Genomic DNA, 16888 nt, shown 5'->3' with positions numbered 1-16888 from the left:
TTTTGCTCGTATTTCTCGCGTAGCAAAGGCCATTTTAATATCAACAGCTTTGGATGTAGATGCAGAAAATACTCAACTGATTTCATATTGCATGTAGTGCATATTTATATATAGAATCGGATTAAATTGAAAAATTGACCTTCGCTTGGCTGGTGACCAGTCCAGGGTGTGCTCCCAATCACCTACGACCTCAGCATCAAGTCATGAATACAAATGCTTGTTTTCGCTCATGCTAGCATTCATTGATGCCAGAATGTTAAACGTCAAATTTAAATACCGCATAGGATCCACAATATTTTTGTGAGTCTATGCAGGCATAGCATAACTACCACTTGCAGCATATAGTAGGTATACAACGGTCTACCCAATTAGTGCATACAGGGAAGAAGATAAATAACCACTGCAGCCTATTATTGGTTAACAACCTGTACACTGCACAATTTTAATACTTGGAATTTAATACGTCAAAAATTGTTTTGACGATAAGATAGGCTGCAGGTGTCCAACTGATTGGCAGAATGACATCAATAAGAAATCAACAAGGAGTTGGAGTCCCTTTGACACCATCAGTATATACCCACTCACCATAATGCCTGAACTCCCAGTATGGTAGACACTTGAATAGTATTTTAATTGCATATGGAATGAAAGTGATTCACACTAAATTAACCACGGGGAATTATTAATAATCCACTTCAATTCAAAGTGACAACCTTCCCACAAATTCTATTATCCTGGTTTGGGGGGTAATTCAAGTAAAAATAAATGTAGTAACCATATAATTTTTTTTCAAATTATTTATCTTTAATCAGAATCAGTCTTTTCTTGCATATTTCTGAGTGCTAATCTGTTGAACTTTTTTTCCCACAAAGACTAGAAGATGGTCCCAGTCACTGATTGCTAGATGAGCTGAAGCACTAGTAAATCAACAGCTAATTGCATGCAAATTAAATGAAAGCTGTGCTTTGTGACGTGTCCAGAACACTCCTGCACGAGTCCATTGATTCGGCACATTGGAAGAATTCCACTGGAAAAAAAAAAGGAGAATTGCATTCAAACAAAATATTTTTTTTCTTCGATTCTTGGTGCTCTGCATGTATAAAATACATGTATGCTGATACTCACAAACGCAGATGCTTTCTCCCTCCAAGGTAGTATAAATGTCAGAGCTGGAGGCTTATGATTCATGCTCCTCTGAGCAGATTTAGTCTCGGCTGAAGCCTTACTGAATCATGCTGCTATAACTGATGTGACCTGAAGCTTAGTCAATGGGTCAAACGGGAAGATAAAAAAAAAAAGCGGATACAATTTTAATTAAATCAAATCGATGTAAATGAAGTAAAAAAATATATATATATCCTCTTGCTTCAGAATGTTGAAAAAAGGCATTTTAATTATGTCTACTTGGCATCAGGCAGACATTCTGTCTCTGAAAGGCCCTTAGTTGTTTGACACAGAGAAGCTGTAATATGATTGGCCATAAACCCTATAAACATCTAGAATTGGCAACTGCTCAACTCTGTAGGTATCCGGCCAACTTTCTTATGCTAATTAAAAATATTTCTGTCTGCATTCATATTTGTACGGTTGTTGACTTTGAACATTATATTCAAATACATCTCATCAACTCTACAACTTTTAGTTTAACTTCCCTCTTACCCACTGTCCCTTTGAAATCACCTTGTCATTGGAAGGTACATGAATTCATTTGTCCCTACGGGCACTGTGCCTTTCCAAAACTGTTAGATAAAAAAAAAAAATGCCAGAGGAGTTCTACCTGAGGATGTTAGAGTTATCACAGGTATCCCATAAAACCAGAATAGACCCAGCTGCTATATATAATAAGAAAATCACAGCTCGTGTGTTTACGTTGAGTAAATGAGTAGCATCTGAACACGAATCTTCTTCCATGCATCTTCTAAGAAATGATGGAAGAGATCATAAAAGGTGATATATGGAGAGGTGTTAACGATGTATGAGAGAAATGAATAGATAGAGAATATAATAATGCACACACTTCTACAGCCTTAGGCATTTGGAGATGGATTCCACTTGTACACCATGCATCTCCAAATAGAGAGAGGCAAAGAGTTGGCGGTTATTTGTCTGAGAGCCAGTTTGAAAAACATCCAGCTGAAACTATTGTGTTACACGTAGTGCAGATGCATTTTCCCGCTGACTTCAATATTGCATTTTCACAAAACTCATTTCAAATTTAGAAAAGTTTTGGCACCTTATCATTGAGATAAATTGTCATTTTGGCCACCACTGGCTGTAGTGCATGATTTGAAATTGGATGGTCTGTGCCTTCCACCCCCTGCTGATGGATCCATGTGGGCCGATATTCATAATATAACACTGCTAAAACGACCACACCGCTGCGCAATACACAACGAGAGGCACATAACATGATGAACGCCAAAATAATAGAAGTGAGGCAAACTTCAAGTACTTATTTGATGACTGTCAAAACTGAGACCTATAAGATTACAGTGGAGTCAGTCCTGTTTGATTCTGAGTTGTATCTGATGGAACATCTGTTCATTTTGTGTGTCAGCCTGTCCAATCCTGTTTTTGAAACCACTTGGGAGTTGCTGTCGTGCTGCTCCAGGTGTACAGGTCAGCTTGCATATGTGGCCGATTGCTAATTAGCAAGTGTCCCTTTGCCCATTTGCAGGCTAGTGGAAAAAAAAGTTCAAAAAAAGCTTCACATCAGACAGACATGCTTTCCTTTGCCCGATTTTTGAAAACGGCACTTTTACACATCACCTAAATTAGTTTTACCTATAAATCCTCTGATGTCTGTTTCTGTAAATTCCCATCATGTCATGCACCTCTGTTTGAGATTGGAATATAATAAGAGAGATGGACTAGTTCATGGATATAACAGAAAAAAAGTAGGTCATTGGAGGGGAGAGCATTAGGGCAAAATACAATTTTGTGAAAGACCGTTGAATCTGCTCCAGACAGTGGTTGTGATTAAAATATATTATAAATAAATAAATAAATGGAAAACAGACTTCTTCCAGCTCCACCAGAGAGCAGAAAATGCAGATGGAGTAAGTCGCCCACACTGAGAGAGTCGGTCCACACCGCAGCTGCTGGTACTTTTAACATCCTTCACTGTGTTCATGACCAGAGTCCACAAAAAGCCCCCAGGTCCCAAAAGTTCTGCAGTCTGTTCCGTCAAAAGACAGTCGAAGCATTGTGTGTGGAGTTCTTCCGTCATTAAATAAAGATTGTAATATTGTCGGTGGTCTGGAAAAGAACACTGAATGTTCCGACCCTATTATTCATGCAAGCTTGTTTAACACGTTCTCAATGTGTCATTTGTGAATTATGCATTAGTTTATGCATTTATGCATAAAAGTTGTGAACCATGGCGCTGAGATGTTAAACACATTTAGAAGAGAGGTCAATGTGGCAGCGAGATTAGCAAAGTCACATCCAAGCCAACATTTTGTTCAGTGGCTGAGATTTGGTTGATTTGCCAAAGTGATTTTAGGTTGCCTGCAGCCCTATCACATTTTCATTGTAGCCAACTCTCTTTAGCTCCAGAAATGTTCCACCAATGTAAATTCATTTGAGAAACAGCCAAAGCCTCTGTGCCTCCGCTCTCAAATGTTGGCAGTCAGCGTGACACATTTCCTACTTCTTATTTTGCCCACATTTCAAGTTATTTACCTGACTCAAAGTGTCAATAGGACTTTGGTCGACAGCCATTTCCATTTGCCCTCAGCTTATGCCCTCATTCTTCTTGTCTCTCTCATCCTGTTCTTTCAATGTTTTTATCAGACTCTGTTTGGCTTTTCTTACTGCCCTTGTTTTCTTTTTTTTTGGTGCACAAAAATACCTGTGTTGCTGTCTTGGGAAAAGCCTCGGATAACATGCCCTAAACATACTGAATTCTTCTCTGTACTTGAGAAATTGGCAAACCTCAGGGAGTCACTCACACTTATGTTCAAGTTATCACAAATGCATCAGAAGTGAAACTTTTCTGCAAAATCATTGGTACTGAATGTGCATCGTTTTTTATTTTTTTATTTTTGGCAAATATGGCAAAAGTATTGAGAGAGTGAAAGAGAGCGCCTCTTATCCCAAATAGAAACAGGCCAATATGAATTTGAAGAGGTGGTAATGGCCACTGTATAGACTATTGCTTTCATGGGCTTTTTTGACACTAAAGCTTCTCCACACGGTTCCTTTTATCCATTTAAAATACACTTCATCTCCATTAACACCCTCCCCCTTGTCATTCATTATCTTGCCCCAAGTCTCCTTTTATAGATTTACACAGCGTCTCTTTATGTGTAGTATTGAACGATGCGAATCCTACAGATTGGTCCCTAGGAGTAAAAGCATTGAGCGTTCACAAGATAGCATATTTTTGTTTCTTTGGAACAGAAAGTACGTTTATAGTTAATGATGATTGAATTTCATGAGAAATTTTTATACAAGGTGTTATGCAAAGTTGGTTTCCAGTGGTTTTATTGACTTGAATTACCTGGTTACAGGTTATTTATTTATTTTTTTGACTGCTCATGTGACAATGCATAATATATCGAAGCAGCCAACTAGCCAAGGCCTCTACACACTGTCACAAACATGCACACGATGCAAAACAATAGTCTCCCCTCTAAATCTGACCCTCACACACCGGTGCACACAATACGATGGGCCGTGACAGAGAGCTATGGACTGCGTCTACTTGCTTTGGCAGACCACATTTCTCTCAGCGTGAAACCTAATGTAGTGGAAGAAATGAGTGTGTTTGTTGCTTTATGTGTGTTTAGATCATCGTGATAAGACTCTTACTGTCCTTGTGGAAGAGAAAAAAAAACATATTGCAGCTTCCTTTCATGGTGACTTGGAAACAGTTTTTGCTCAAACTTAACAGCAATACAGAATCTTTTTTGATCTTATATTTGGCCTTCCGTTAGACTGCAAAAGATACAAAAAAACTGTGTTTTGACCTTTTATACAACAGAGTGAGACAGGCTTTTGGATTGTGTATGTACGTTTTGTAAATCATTAAGTCAGTATGTTTGGTGGTACACCATGAGATGTGTCTAATATAAAATGTTTCCTTGGTTCAATAAAGGAGGGAAATATTGTTCTAAATATACGTATCGAATATGCATTGAAGGTCGCATCGTCATGGTTATGTGCGAAAAGAAAAAAAGATAAAAAGAAATGATTTCTTTTTATAATCTGTCATTTGATGGATTATTCTTACAAAAACAGCATTAGTCAAACAGCAATACAACAAAACTTCTCAAGACACAATGAAGAGATTTTTCTTCCTTTCAAAGAGCCATTCTGTTTACAAACTCGAGCACTACAGTCAACTAAACTCAACCATTCTTACGGTAAAAAAAAAGTCATTGATGATATTGTTTATTTGCTTAGTTAACTGCCAAGACCATTTGAAGAAATATGCTAGCCAAGACAGTCGTACTGAAGCTTAAACTTCAATGCAGGAAGTGTTAAAGAAGATATTATTATATGGCTTTAGCCAAGAAATGTTTACAAAGTGCATTTAAATAGAAAGAGTGTTTTTTTTAAACAGATTAGCATTCTAAATTATGCACTTCAATAGCCATAAAACACAAAGTAGTCTTTTTAACTGCTTTTAAAATGCACTTTGTTCCACATTATCATACTTGCTCCTTGAAAGCTTGTTTATCAGCCATAATGTACACTGGGACAGATACTTGCCTGAATTTTGAAGGTGTCTATTTCCCCCCCCCCCCCCCCCATTGTTGTTTCCCTGGGTGTTGATATCTATTCTCTGTTCACAGCAAAATGTGATGAGGCTCTGGCTTCCGCTTTGCCGCACACAGCCTTCTCCAGCTCATCTGTCTTTTCAAATGGATATGCACCTGGATATGCCAAGCTTAACAGGCGAGGAGGTAAGGCTGACGCACTCACAGAAACCTGCAGTACACATTGGTGGATTTTTTTCCACTGTTGTCTTTTCTCGCTCAAATGCATTCCATATATAAATGGTGACATTATCTCGTCACACAAGACTGAAGCTCAATTCCCAGATAAAGCGAGGAAAAGACCAGAACCCCCCCCCCTCCCCTCTGTGCCTTAATGATGATTTAATCAATATTTTTTCATTCTATTTGGCATTTAAATGAAAATAAAATGAACCTTTGAATAAGTGCGTTGGTTAACAAGTAGTGCAACTGTGGTTTCTATTCTTTCTTTGTTTCATCCAAACTCCTCAGGGGTTGATGTTTGTTTCGGAACCCACGCAATCAATCATGTACATGATTGGTCACTTGGGGACTATGGCACAAAAATACTGTACTCAATATATCCTAAATATATTGACTAAAACATTGCAAACTCAGTCCATGTAAATATTTCAGTGCTATCTTCCTCCTGATGGAATACAACAGGACATTTTCAAATGGATGCAGATGATCACAACAATAGAAGTAATGTTAAGTTTTATTAAAGGAGAAGTCAAGTCAAAATTGTTTTCAACAATAATGTATTCTATGTGGCCCTACTTGTCCAAAAACGGTATTGTGATTAATATTGCCCTGGCTGGATATGAATATAATCATCTCATTTTGAAAATTTCTGTTGACTGCAAATGACATCACAAAACCTAAGGGGTCAGCTCTAGTGGGTCATACAAACGACTTGATTCAAGTGTATTCTTATACCATATAGATTTTGGATTTAACAAAGAGGCCAAGCATGAAATTGTAGCAGCTAATCCTTTATATTCTATTTCCTTTTTTCCCTCTTTTTACTTTACTCATTCAACTGTGTCTTTCCATCACCACCACTTCTTTCCTTTTCTCCATCTCACTTTCCTAAAGTTACATTCTCGATCCTACGCTTCCTGGAAGTTAAAATATATTTCCTTTTTTCCTCTGCCCCCACCATCCCATCCAAAAAAATAATAATTTATTGAAACGAGCGGCATCGCTTCGGCCCAACTGTGCTGTCACTTCTTGACAATTACCCCCATCTGTCTTCAGTGAAGCCTTTTTTTGTCTTGCGAGTCATCTTGTAAAGTTGTTTGATGTCCTGAGCCATTGCACTCATCCGTCGATAATGGCGGGCTGCTTCTAATGAAATGACTATGCCTCCATGTGCTCCATGACAGAAAGATGAAGCACTGGCAGAGGGCAAACCAGCTGTTGACTCTCTGCTGCATTTCTCATAAGCCTCACAACACAAATCATTTCCATGATGACTGTGTTAATGCTGCAATGGGAAGAAGTTTGGAAACTTTTTTTCCCCTTCAAACACAAAATAGATGAAACCTCCCTGCACAAAAACAAGACTTTTACATGCTCACCCACCCACTTTTTTGACTGCACTGACAGTCAAGGTCTCTTCCCTGGTGTCACGACAGAAATTCAAATTGCCGGTACTTGCCTGCGAATATTCAACTTCAAAACTCATCTCGCAAACAGCAATGAAACTTGTTCTATAATAAATTCGGATAATTAGTGTAGTCTGATTTGCAGACAACCTATCTTAATTGTCATCGTAGGATATTTTGTATTTGTGTTTGTTTCGTTGACTCTGCTGTCTTGCCTTACCTGGATAAATAAAAGTTGAAATGCATCCAAATAAGCACATCATGTTTGACGAATGCTGACCAAGCACAAAAATAAAATCAATAATAATAATGAAGCTTTATAACAGGTCAAGTGCAGACCAAAGAAAAAGGCAGACAAAAAATCCTCAAGCATTTTTTTTTTCGAGGTACTCAAAATACTCGAGTCTGTCGAAGATCATTTCTCACCCCGATGTATATCCGTCTTCCAAATGAAATGCTCAGTGAAAAGTTTACATTTGTTTCTTTCCTCTCCCAGGAAGACAGTTTGATAATTATATAACACCCCCAACGTGTAGAAACCCAAATTGCGTTAACATTTAAACTTGTCGTATTTGAGTCACACACTTTTCCCCCTCATTCTTCTCTGTTGGAAGCATTTTCTACTCTGTGATTTGTTGTCCTGGGTTAGCGTCGGTCATTTCTCTCTTACAAGAAACAACAGAGAAGGCAGTCAGCTTGACAGCCTAACAAGAGATGAACAAAGGCGAGAAAAGCCAGTGGTGAAACACGCTGAGGCATTGGAACACTGTTTGATTTTAGTTTGAAAGGAACCAAAGAGAGCTTTCATAAGCCTTCCTTGAGGTCGGCTCTAATGACACAGCGGAGGCTTTCTTCAATGCTGTGAATTGAGACATAACGACGGGTCGTATACCCTCGCTCTATTGCCTTTAAGTTTTAGAAAAGGCTGTCGCTTTTAGGAATGATCTCGCACAATTCCACTTTGATTATCCAATATATTTCTCTAGTCTCCACGCCGGAGAAATTCTCATAATTTTGCGACATATCTTGCAGTCAATAAATCTAACTAGAAATTGATTTTACAGTTTCATGACATTCTTAGTAGAAAATGAAGCCAGAACAGTCGATGAAAACATATGTAGGTGCAAACTATACAGAAAGACCTCAAAGTCAAGTATACCAGGAAATTTCTTTCTCCATACCTCATTTTAATTTTTCATTTCCAATTAGCAGGTGCACCTAATGTTGTGGCTTTTTATTAAATTAGCGATAACATTTACTGTCTCTTTATTTAGCTGAAACATATTTGAACAGGATGAAACCCAAAGCGACCAGTTGTCAGGTTACTACAAATTTAGTTTGCATTTCACAGGCAAGGGTTAGTTTGCCTGTTCCTGACTTTTAAGATCTCACTTTATGTTCGACCCCTTCATCTTTCCAAACTGATCTCGTTTGTTTGACCTTCTGCTCCGTCGTTCTCGTATCCCATCGTCCTCCTTCTTTCGGCCCTGAACATCTGTGCATGTGACAGGCGAGAGGATGGTGACAGCGTTCCCCTGATGCTCCTTCCCCTCCCTTCTATCATGTGCTCTCTTTTCTTGCACGAGCACCCCGGCTCACTCTGCCGCCCCATCTCCCCTTTAGACTGTCAACCTCTTGTCACTTCCTTCCATTTTCCCTATGGTGTTCACCTTTGACTGCACCTCTTGGCTTGTCTTTATCCAGACTTCTCTTTCTCCTCCCTATGACAGCATTTGCCCATGACACTCCTGCAGCGGGTTCATTTTTTTGTGACAAAAGCATGAATTAGTGTATTAGAGTGCTGTTGAGAAAGGAGAAGCTTTACCTTCGCCAGCTGCCTAAAATGAAAAACGCTGGATTTAACAACAGCCCCAATCTACCGGTCCAATTTAAATTCACTGACCGGTGTAAGACCCAAGTTTGAAACTGTTGGCTTCAGATAAGGCGGCCAAGTCAGCCGGATGGGATGGATAAGGGCCACTGGGACCAAACACCATAACTTCGGTTTTCTTTTCATTGAATTTCAAGAAATGATATGCCATTCAACATTCAAGCTCCTCCAGACAGGACAAAAGTAGCCTCGCTGAGAAAATGTCTTTTTTGCTCAGCTTGACATATATTTGACCACCATCCGCATAGCGGTGGAAGAAGATAGTGTTTTCTTAAAACGGAACCCAAGGACAGCAGATAAAATGAAATTCCCAGAGGCCCCAAAATTGACCCCTGTGGAACACCATGCGATAGTGGAGCAGTGCGTGGCTCAGTAACCAAGGTTATAGCAGGCAAATAAGCTCCAAACCATTCAAAAGAGCTACTACTAACAATCAATTAATAAAACATTCCATTGCTAACAAGCAATACTCTGCAAAATGTCCTTAAGAAAATCCAGGTTCATTTAAAGAACAGTAAATCAAATCACAATGTAAATGCAAATGTACATTGTTGTGCAATTCTTTTAAGATAATGTTTTCCACAGCCTTAGATGACTATTTCATACATGTTTGTAAAAAAAAAAAAGGCAGATTCAATGTCGTTCCACTGTATCAAAATCTCTGCTTGCACTGTGCCAGCAGCTCAATTAAGCTTGACTAAAAATGATTAGAACGCCATCTTTCCAGGGAGTATAAGGTTTGAGCTGATAAAGAATTCATATTCAAACAAAGAGCCATTGGAATATCCCATTACACTCTTGCCATGTGACTTTATTAATGGAGACTGAGAATGTGCCAAAAAAGTTTCCAATAAGATGAAGCTCAACTTTGTATGAAAAGACATGAAAATCTTGCAGTGGCCTTCCATTTATCATCAGCTCTTATTGAAGAGTGAGCTGTCATGCTTTATGACTTTCTACTCTCTTCTATTGTCCTGACTTTTAGCAAGAACTTTTCCAATTTTGCTTTGTGTTTCAAGTGATTCGAAGCAACCATGTTCTACTTGATGTAACCTCTCTCATCACTTTTGAATGGGCTCGTTTTATCTCTCCTTCTCCCAGGTTTCTCATTCCATCATTTTTGCCTTCCCCCCTCCCTCCCCTCAACCTCTCTTCACTTTTGCCCTCATCCATCACTTTACCTTAACAACACTCCCCTTTTCTTTTCCTCTTCCAGCCCATCCGCTTGCTATCTCATCTCTCGCCTCCCCAATATACCAAAGCCATAAAACCTGCTTTCATCCCTCCCTTTTCTGGCTTACCTCATCCATCTCTCTTACTCTTCCATGTCTTCAGCCTCCTCCCTTCCTTCCTCAGCCATGCACCACCTTGTCATTCACTTCAGCTCTCCTTCCTACGATCTTTCTCAAAGAGTCGCATCGCCTCAAACGATGTCCACTCCGCTAACTTCACTGTCGCCTCGGTTTACCCTTTGCTGTCACTCTGCTCACACCAACTAAAATTTCTCACCCTCCACCCATTCCTTGTTCCCTCTTCTGATGTAATAATGTTTTATCATCTCGGGGTGGTTTGAGGTATTGACATTCCAAACATGCTGGACCAGTTTATCTATCTGGGCCGGAGCTGGAGCATAATAGCTGTGTAATTGGATAAGCTATAGGATTGTTGTCAAGAGGAGGAATACATCACAAACCAGCTCACACTATTTTATCATGTGACATAATCTCCCGTGTCCTCTGCACTAATCTTAATAGCTATTCCATTCCTTGTCTTCTCTATGCCTCCCCCTTTCCCACTGTGACCTTATAAAACCAGTTTTAACTCGTTTTTCTAAATTGCCACATCATTTATCCGTTTAGATTGTTTACAAAGGGAAATCAATCACATAGAATCACTGTTTTATGTCCAAGGGGTTGTCGATCCGCCAGCTCTATTATATCGGATTTCACAGTTGTGAAAGTATAATAATCTGTTATGTGCATTTCATCTGCATTACCTTGGTATCCAGTCTCGCATTGTACAGAAATATAATGGTCACTTTCTTCTGACTGCTCCCTGCTGTCTATATATATATGAGCCAATTCATGTCAATAGCACCTTTGGAAATATCTTTAGTGAGAAAAATTGTGATGTGATAAATCATTTCAGTTGCTATAGGTATATGTAAATATAGTATACATACGTATGTAGATATAAGATTAACATATTGTCCTCCTCTCTAGGATTCAAATATGAACCAGAGTATCTCTTTGTAAATAATTTTGTGGTAGTTCAATGTTGCCATATTTAGTATCTATTTTGTAATGAACAGAATCAATAAGATGGCAGCATGCTCACACTAGATATGATCAAACTATTGTGCTTTTGTGGCTGACACTGGCAAAATTTTCACTCTGGTATGAATGCTAATATCAGAAAGAAAGCCATCCCGAAAATGCCTTACATACTAATGCTCCTCTCCAAGATGTATAGGCCTCACCTATGCATAATTAGATAACACTCAAGTAAGGACCTTGTCACTCATCATATTCAAATGTAGTCATGCATGTAAAGGGCTAAATAAAACATGACTTGTCCGTCTTGGTTGAGCAGCTCTCTGCTGGACACTGACCAATAATAAAAGGACAACATATAACCTTGTAAATGCACACGCTCCATGTAAAATGTTATTGTAGCAATGTCATGCTACTTTTCTGCTTGTCTTGAGAGCTTGGAGCTGAGCTCATTTGCCTTTCAAATTGCCTGCCACCTTACATACTAGGAAAAAGTTGGAGTAGGGGAGGGTTGGTGTTTTTATTCATAACTCGCCGCCTTACCAGAAAGCTATTCTTATCGGTCCAGCATCTTCTGCTTTTTGGGGTTTAGGTCGTGGGGACAACTGTTTAAACCCGTTAGTCTACTTGTCTTTGTTTGAGGCATGACTAGTGGGGTCACATACAACATATTATTGTTGAGAAAATTTGAGATTGACTTCCTCTTTTAACAATAGACAAACAGTCTGCTTAAATTAATAGAATTTGAGACCATGTGGATTCCAATTGAAGCTCAACGGATGAAGACAACGACCAAAAGGTCAGAATAAATCAACAACTGAATGGCTGAAGAAAATATGCTTTCTGTCACGGCCCATTCTGATTCCGGACTTCAGTGGAATAGCGGAATGATCAAAAGATAGAAATATTTAATATTCAGATAATTAACCACAGAGAATGTTCTGTTGATAGTATTTCTGCCAAACAAAGGATCAACCATTTATTGAAAATAAAGGGTCACATATTTCTTCCAGCTTGCACTGACATTTTCAAGGTATGTTCAGTAAAAACATGGAATATTTTTTCTGTGGCATTGGGTTAATAAAAACAGAGTTTGTCTTATATGACTTTGATGAAAACAAGGTCATATTTTTTGAAAGGTGTTTTGTTGTTTGTCAGAGGGACATGAAACTTATTTTTAAATGTCATGAACGCTTCAGGTGCTGGTGGATGGTCTCCCCTGGATAGTGATCACTACCAGTGGCTGCAGGTGGACCTGGGCTCCAGAAAGCAGCTAAGTGCCATAGCCACACAAGGTCGTTACAGCAGCTCCGACTGGACCACACGCTACCGTCTGCTCTACAGTGACACTGGAAGGAATTGGAAACCTTATCACCAAGATGGCAACATTTGGGTGAGTACTGCATTGTTTACATTTGTGTCATTCGGATCTATTGTGTCTTCTCCAATACTTGTCATTGTACTGGCAACGTATGTGGTGCAGATGGTGAGCTGGTTGGCTTTTCAGCTTTGGGGATCTCAGCCATCTGAATCCCAAACGTTTTTGTTTCTTGTCCATCTTTGTATGGTACACAAATAAACAGCATGGCCCTGAATCATTCGCTGTGCTGAGATCAATCCTGGACAGCCCATGCATAGCAAAAACCCTCCTCCAGTGGTCGCCAAGTAGCAGCTAGTATAATATATCGCGCCATGGGCAGGTTATTGGGGACCGCTGGTCGACTCTATTCACCAGTATTCTATTCATCAAGTGCCGCAGAGGCGGTAGAATAGAATAGATCTTTATTATCATTGTCACATGTACAACGAAATTTAAAAAGTGCCAACCGATCCGCGCATGCGATAAAAAATATATAGAATAAATAGAATAAAAGATAAAAAAAAAAAAAAAAAAAAAAAACAAGCCTTCATAAGTCTACTATAATTCACCTAAATCTAAAATAACGTCTTAAAATATCATCAGTTGAGCAAGGTCGTAGCGGAACTCTGCATTATGGGGATTATACTACCATAGAAGATTCAATATAATTTGTTAAGTTATTATACCCAAGGACACAACCCATAAAAAGACATCTCAGATATGTGGCCAGGCGGCTGCAGCAAGATATACAAATACAGATAAGATAAACCAAGTGTAAATTTCAAAAGGATATACTCTCTAAAATTACAACAACATGGACAGATTACAAACATAAATGGCTTGGGCTGTGAACATTTATCTTCTTTTTATGAGTCCGCTCGGCCAATAATTATGTTTAGCAGGTTAGAAAATATCAGCAATGTTTGTTTTTTTAATGTCGGTACTAAGATCGGTTTGTGGCCCTTCAGGTCTATTCGGGATGGAAAATGTGGTCTTTTATGGCTAAAAGTAAATTAAGCTGTTGTTTATGTGTTCTGCATTGTGACTATTAGCTGTGATTATATAATTCAAAGTGTTTGCTTTTTGCTATTAACCCTGATTCATTGCCTCTGTGATTTCTGCAAATGCTCCAGAACACATTAATCTCCCTGTTGTTTAGGGAACTACTGCTTGCTTTTTATATATGACACAACACAATGTATGTACACATTGCATGTAAAAGAAGAGGACAAGGCCATGCAAGGAACACGCAAAAGTTCCTGACTGACATGCTACCGACTTCCCCACTATTTATTTAAGCTATGATTGGATCACCAACTTCTCATGCAGTACTTGCACTAAATTGAGGGAGAAATAATGAGCGTACTAACCCAGGTCTTGTGTCTCCATCACTGCCAATCACAAGTGTGCCCGATAAGTAAGCATGACTCCCAAGGAATGAATGTCCTTTCCTTCGACAGACAATGTCACTGTATTGGCTCAGCGATTTCCCCGAGGAAGATCACTGATAAACAGTTCATAATTGGTTTTGTGAAACTGCAGAGTCATAATGACATTGATGAATGAGTGTGGTAATTTAAACACCATTTGCAACATTGAGTAGGTTGTCAAGGCTTTATAGTCACATTCAACACTTATACTATGCATACACTTTTTTTTTTCCCCAGCTGTGATGAAGCTGTGCACATATGATTCACGTTCTCATTTGATGGAATGCAGGAGTTATCAATTAGGTAGAAAACTATGGAAGGTAACGGCAAATAATTTGGGGCTTTATTGAAGTTCTTGACTTAGTTGCATTTTCAGTTTTAAACAGTTTGAGTGGAGTGATGAACACCTAAATGTCATCAAATGACATTTTTGGAGATGGAGAAAATGACACGCGCTCCATATTAAAAAAAAAATTACAAAAAAAAAAAGAATTTCCCTCTTTTAGACTTGGTTCAAGTAATTCCAGCATGCCGTTCGTCTCTTCCACTGACGTTTTGCATGGATGAGAAGCTCCAGGCTGTAATTCAACCAGACCACCTGACAGTAATATATGTATCTAATAAACCAGCACAGCCATAGCCACAACTCTTACGCCGATCCTGCTTCAAACAGGGACACGTTAATAATGCTTCGTCAGCATACCAATGAAAAATAGCCCTACGTGTAATTTGTGGCTTAGTTTAACTCAAAACGTTTGTCTGATGCTTCTTTCCTTCCTGTTGCAACAAAGCTGCGGCTCCATGATTTCGTCTAATTCCTGCAACATGCCAAATGACCAGTGTTTTCAAAATTCATTACAAGTTAATGAAATGTTGTCTAAATTAACAGAAGGACTTAATGTAAAAGCATTTTCCTCAAATCGATCCAATGAGAATGTTTTTCTTTCCTGTTCCCGTTAGAGAGCTGAGGGGGATATTTTGAGATGAGCAGAGTGCAGCCCAAATAATGTTTCAAGCATCTGCTCTAGGAAACACATTAGTGTCCTTGTTATCTTGTCAGCTGGCCTCTGATCCATTTGGCCCACGCTCAAAGAAAACAGGGCAGAAAGCGAGTGAATAATTGTTACCATGAAAGCTCTCAGCATCCTTCACAAACAAGCCTCAGTGCAACTAATGTGTGTGTCATTGCGAGATGCACACTTTAATTTCCGTATATCCACAGGTGCTATCTAAAGTATGTCCCTGAATCTTTAGGTGTCAGCAACTTTGGCAAAGAAACAATTCTTCTTTGCCTTGTCTGAACATTTTAAATGTGCTTTTTTTTTTTTTTTGCATTAACTTCAGTGAAGTTGTCTGGAGCTATATAAGCCAATTTAAAAAAAAAAAAAGAGATACATTTTTCCACGCTAGTCACATAATAGCACAGGAAACAAAAGCTTTTACCTTCACCTTTCAATGATTTTAAGAAATTATCAGGGAAAAAAAATCATGAATAATATTGTGTAATATTCAGCCATAGCTCAAATTAATATTTTATCTGTGAATTCCAGCCACTATGAGATTTTTATTTCTTAGTAGTCCTTTTTTCAGACAGGGATGAACATTTTCTCACACCCCTGTCAATATACAGTTGTCCTCGAGGCTTGTTTCCTAATAGATGTGTGTGTATTCTCACAAGGAAACCACTGCTTAACTGTGCTTTGTCAGGTAAATGAAAAGTGAAGTCTCGAATGGTGAATGTTTCACTGGTGGGCGACTAATTAAGTTAGAAGAGGTGTAGAGTGTTTTCTGATAAATCACATGCCCGGATTTATGCTCCAGTGGACTGTATTCTGTTGCTTTTTCTCTCTGCCTATATTTTCATCCAGCATGGCAGTCTGATCTTTGTTTAGCTTTTCTTTTGTGTGAATCCCTCACACAGACTCGGCTACCTACCGAGGTATTTGTATCGCCAGTGAGTCATCTTCTGATTTTTAGAAAACAAAAGTAAAGCACGAATGAAACAAGCATATGGAGTCACGCAGAGTGGATCATTTGCTGTACCTTCTGTGTGATTTTTGTCTTGTAGCACCACAGGCAAACAATTTAAAGGTTGGGAGATTAAACTACACAAAACTGGTTCATAATGGAACCCAAAATGTGTGATAATGGAACTTCATGGAAGTCTAACAATCCAATCCATCACCAAGTTCGGGTGCTCGGAATTTCTACTTAGTCACGAGTTTAAAACATTTTGCCGTATGGAAACAGGTTATTGTTAATTGCCTTGATTTTGATTTTATGCAATTTGTATGAGTGAACACAATAACTGAAAGATGATGTTACAATTGTCAACAATATTTGAGACAAATAGGCCTGCTGCTTTGAAAACAATAGCTCATCAAATATGGACGCAAAACCCAAAGTGTTGCATTTATATTTCCGCTCAGTGTCATGATGTTCTCATTAAAACAAAGCATGAGACATTCCCCTGAACAAGGTACCCGGTACATTTCCAACAGAGAACCTAATGAAGGTACAGAGTGTAATCATCTCGGAAATGAAAATGCCAAATTTAAACTCCATGGCGTCACTAAAAAA

General features: G+C 38.8%; 1 protein-coding gene across 2 annotated transcripts in view; it reads left to right on the top strand.

The window, feature by feature from the left end:
* cntnap2a (contactin associated protein 2a) overlaps positions 1-16888 on the top strand; it is a 137293-nt gene that overhangs the window by 44862 nt on the left and 75543 nt on the right. For both annotated transcript variants that reach the window (XM_037280126.1, XM_037280125.1), the window contains exons 2-3: positions 5802-5912; positions 12718-12911. In XM_037280126.1, coding sequence (XP_037136021.1) covers positions 5802-5912; positions 12718-12911 — 305 coding nt within the window. The remainder of the gene's footprint in view (positions 1-5801; positions 5913-12717; positions 12912-16888) is intronic.

The sequence above is a fragment of the Syngnathus acus genome, chromosome 20 (genome assembly GCF_901709675.1).
Source record: "Syngnathus acus chromosome 20, fSynAcu1.2, whole genome shotgun sequence".
NCBI lineage: Eukaryota > Metazoa > Chordata > Actinopteri > Syngnathiformes > Syngnathidae > Syngnathus > Syngnathus acus.
Note: the sequence above shows the minus strand (reverse complement) of the source record. Positions and strands in the feature narration are given on the sequence as shown.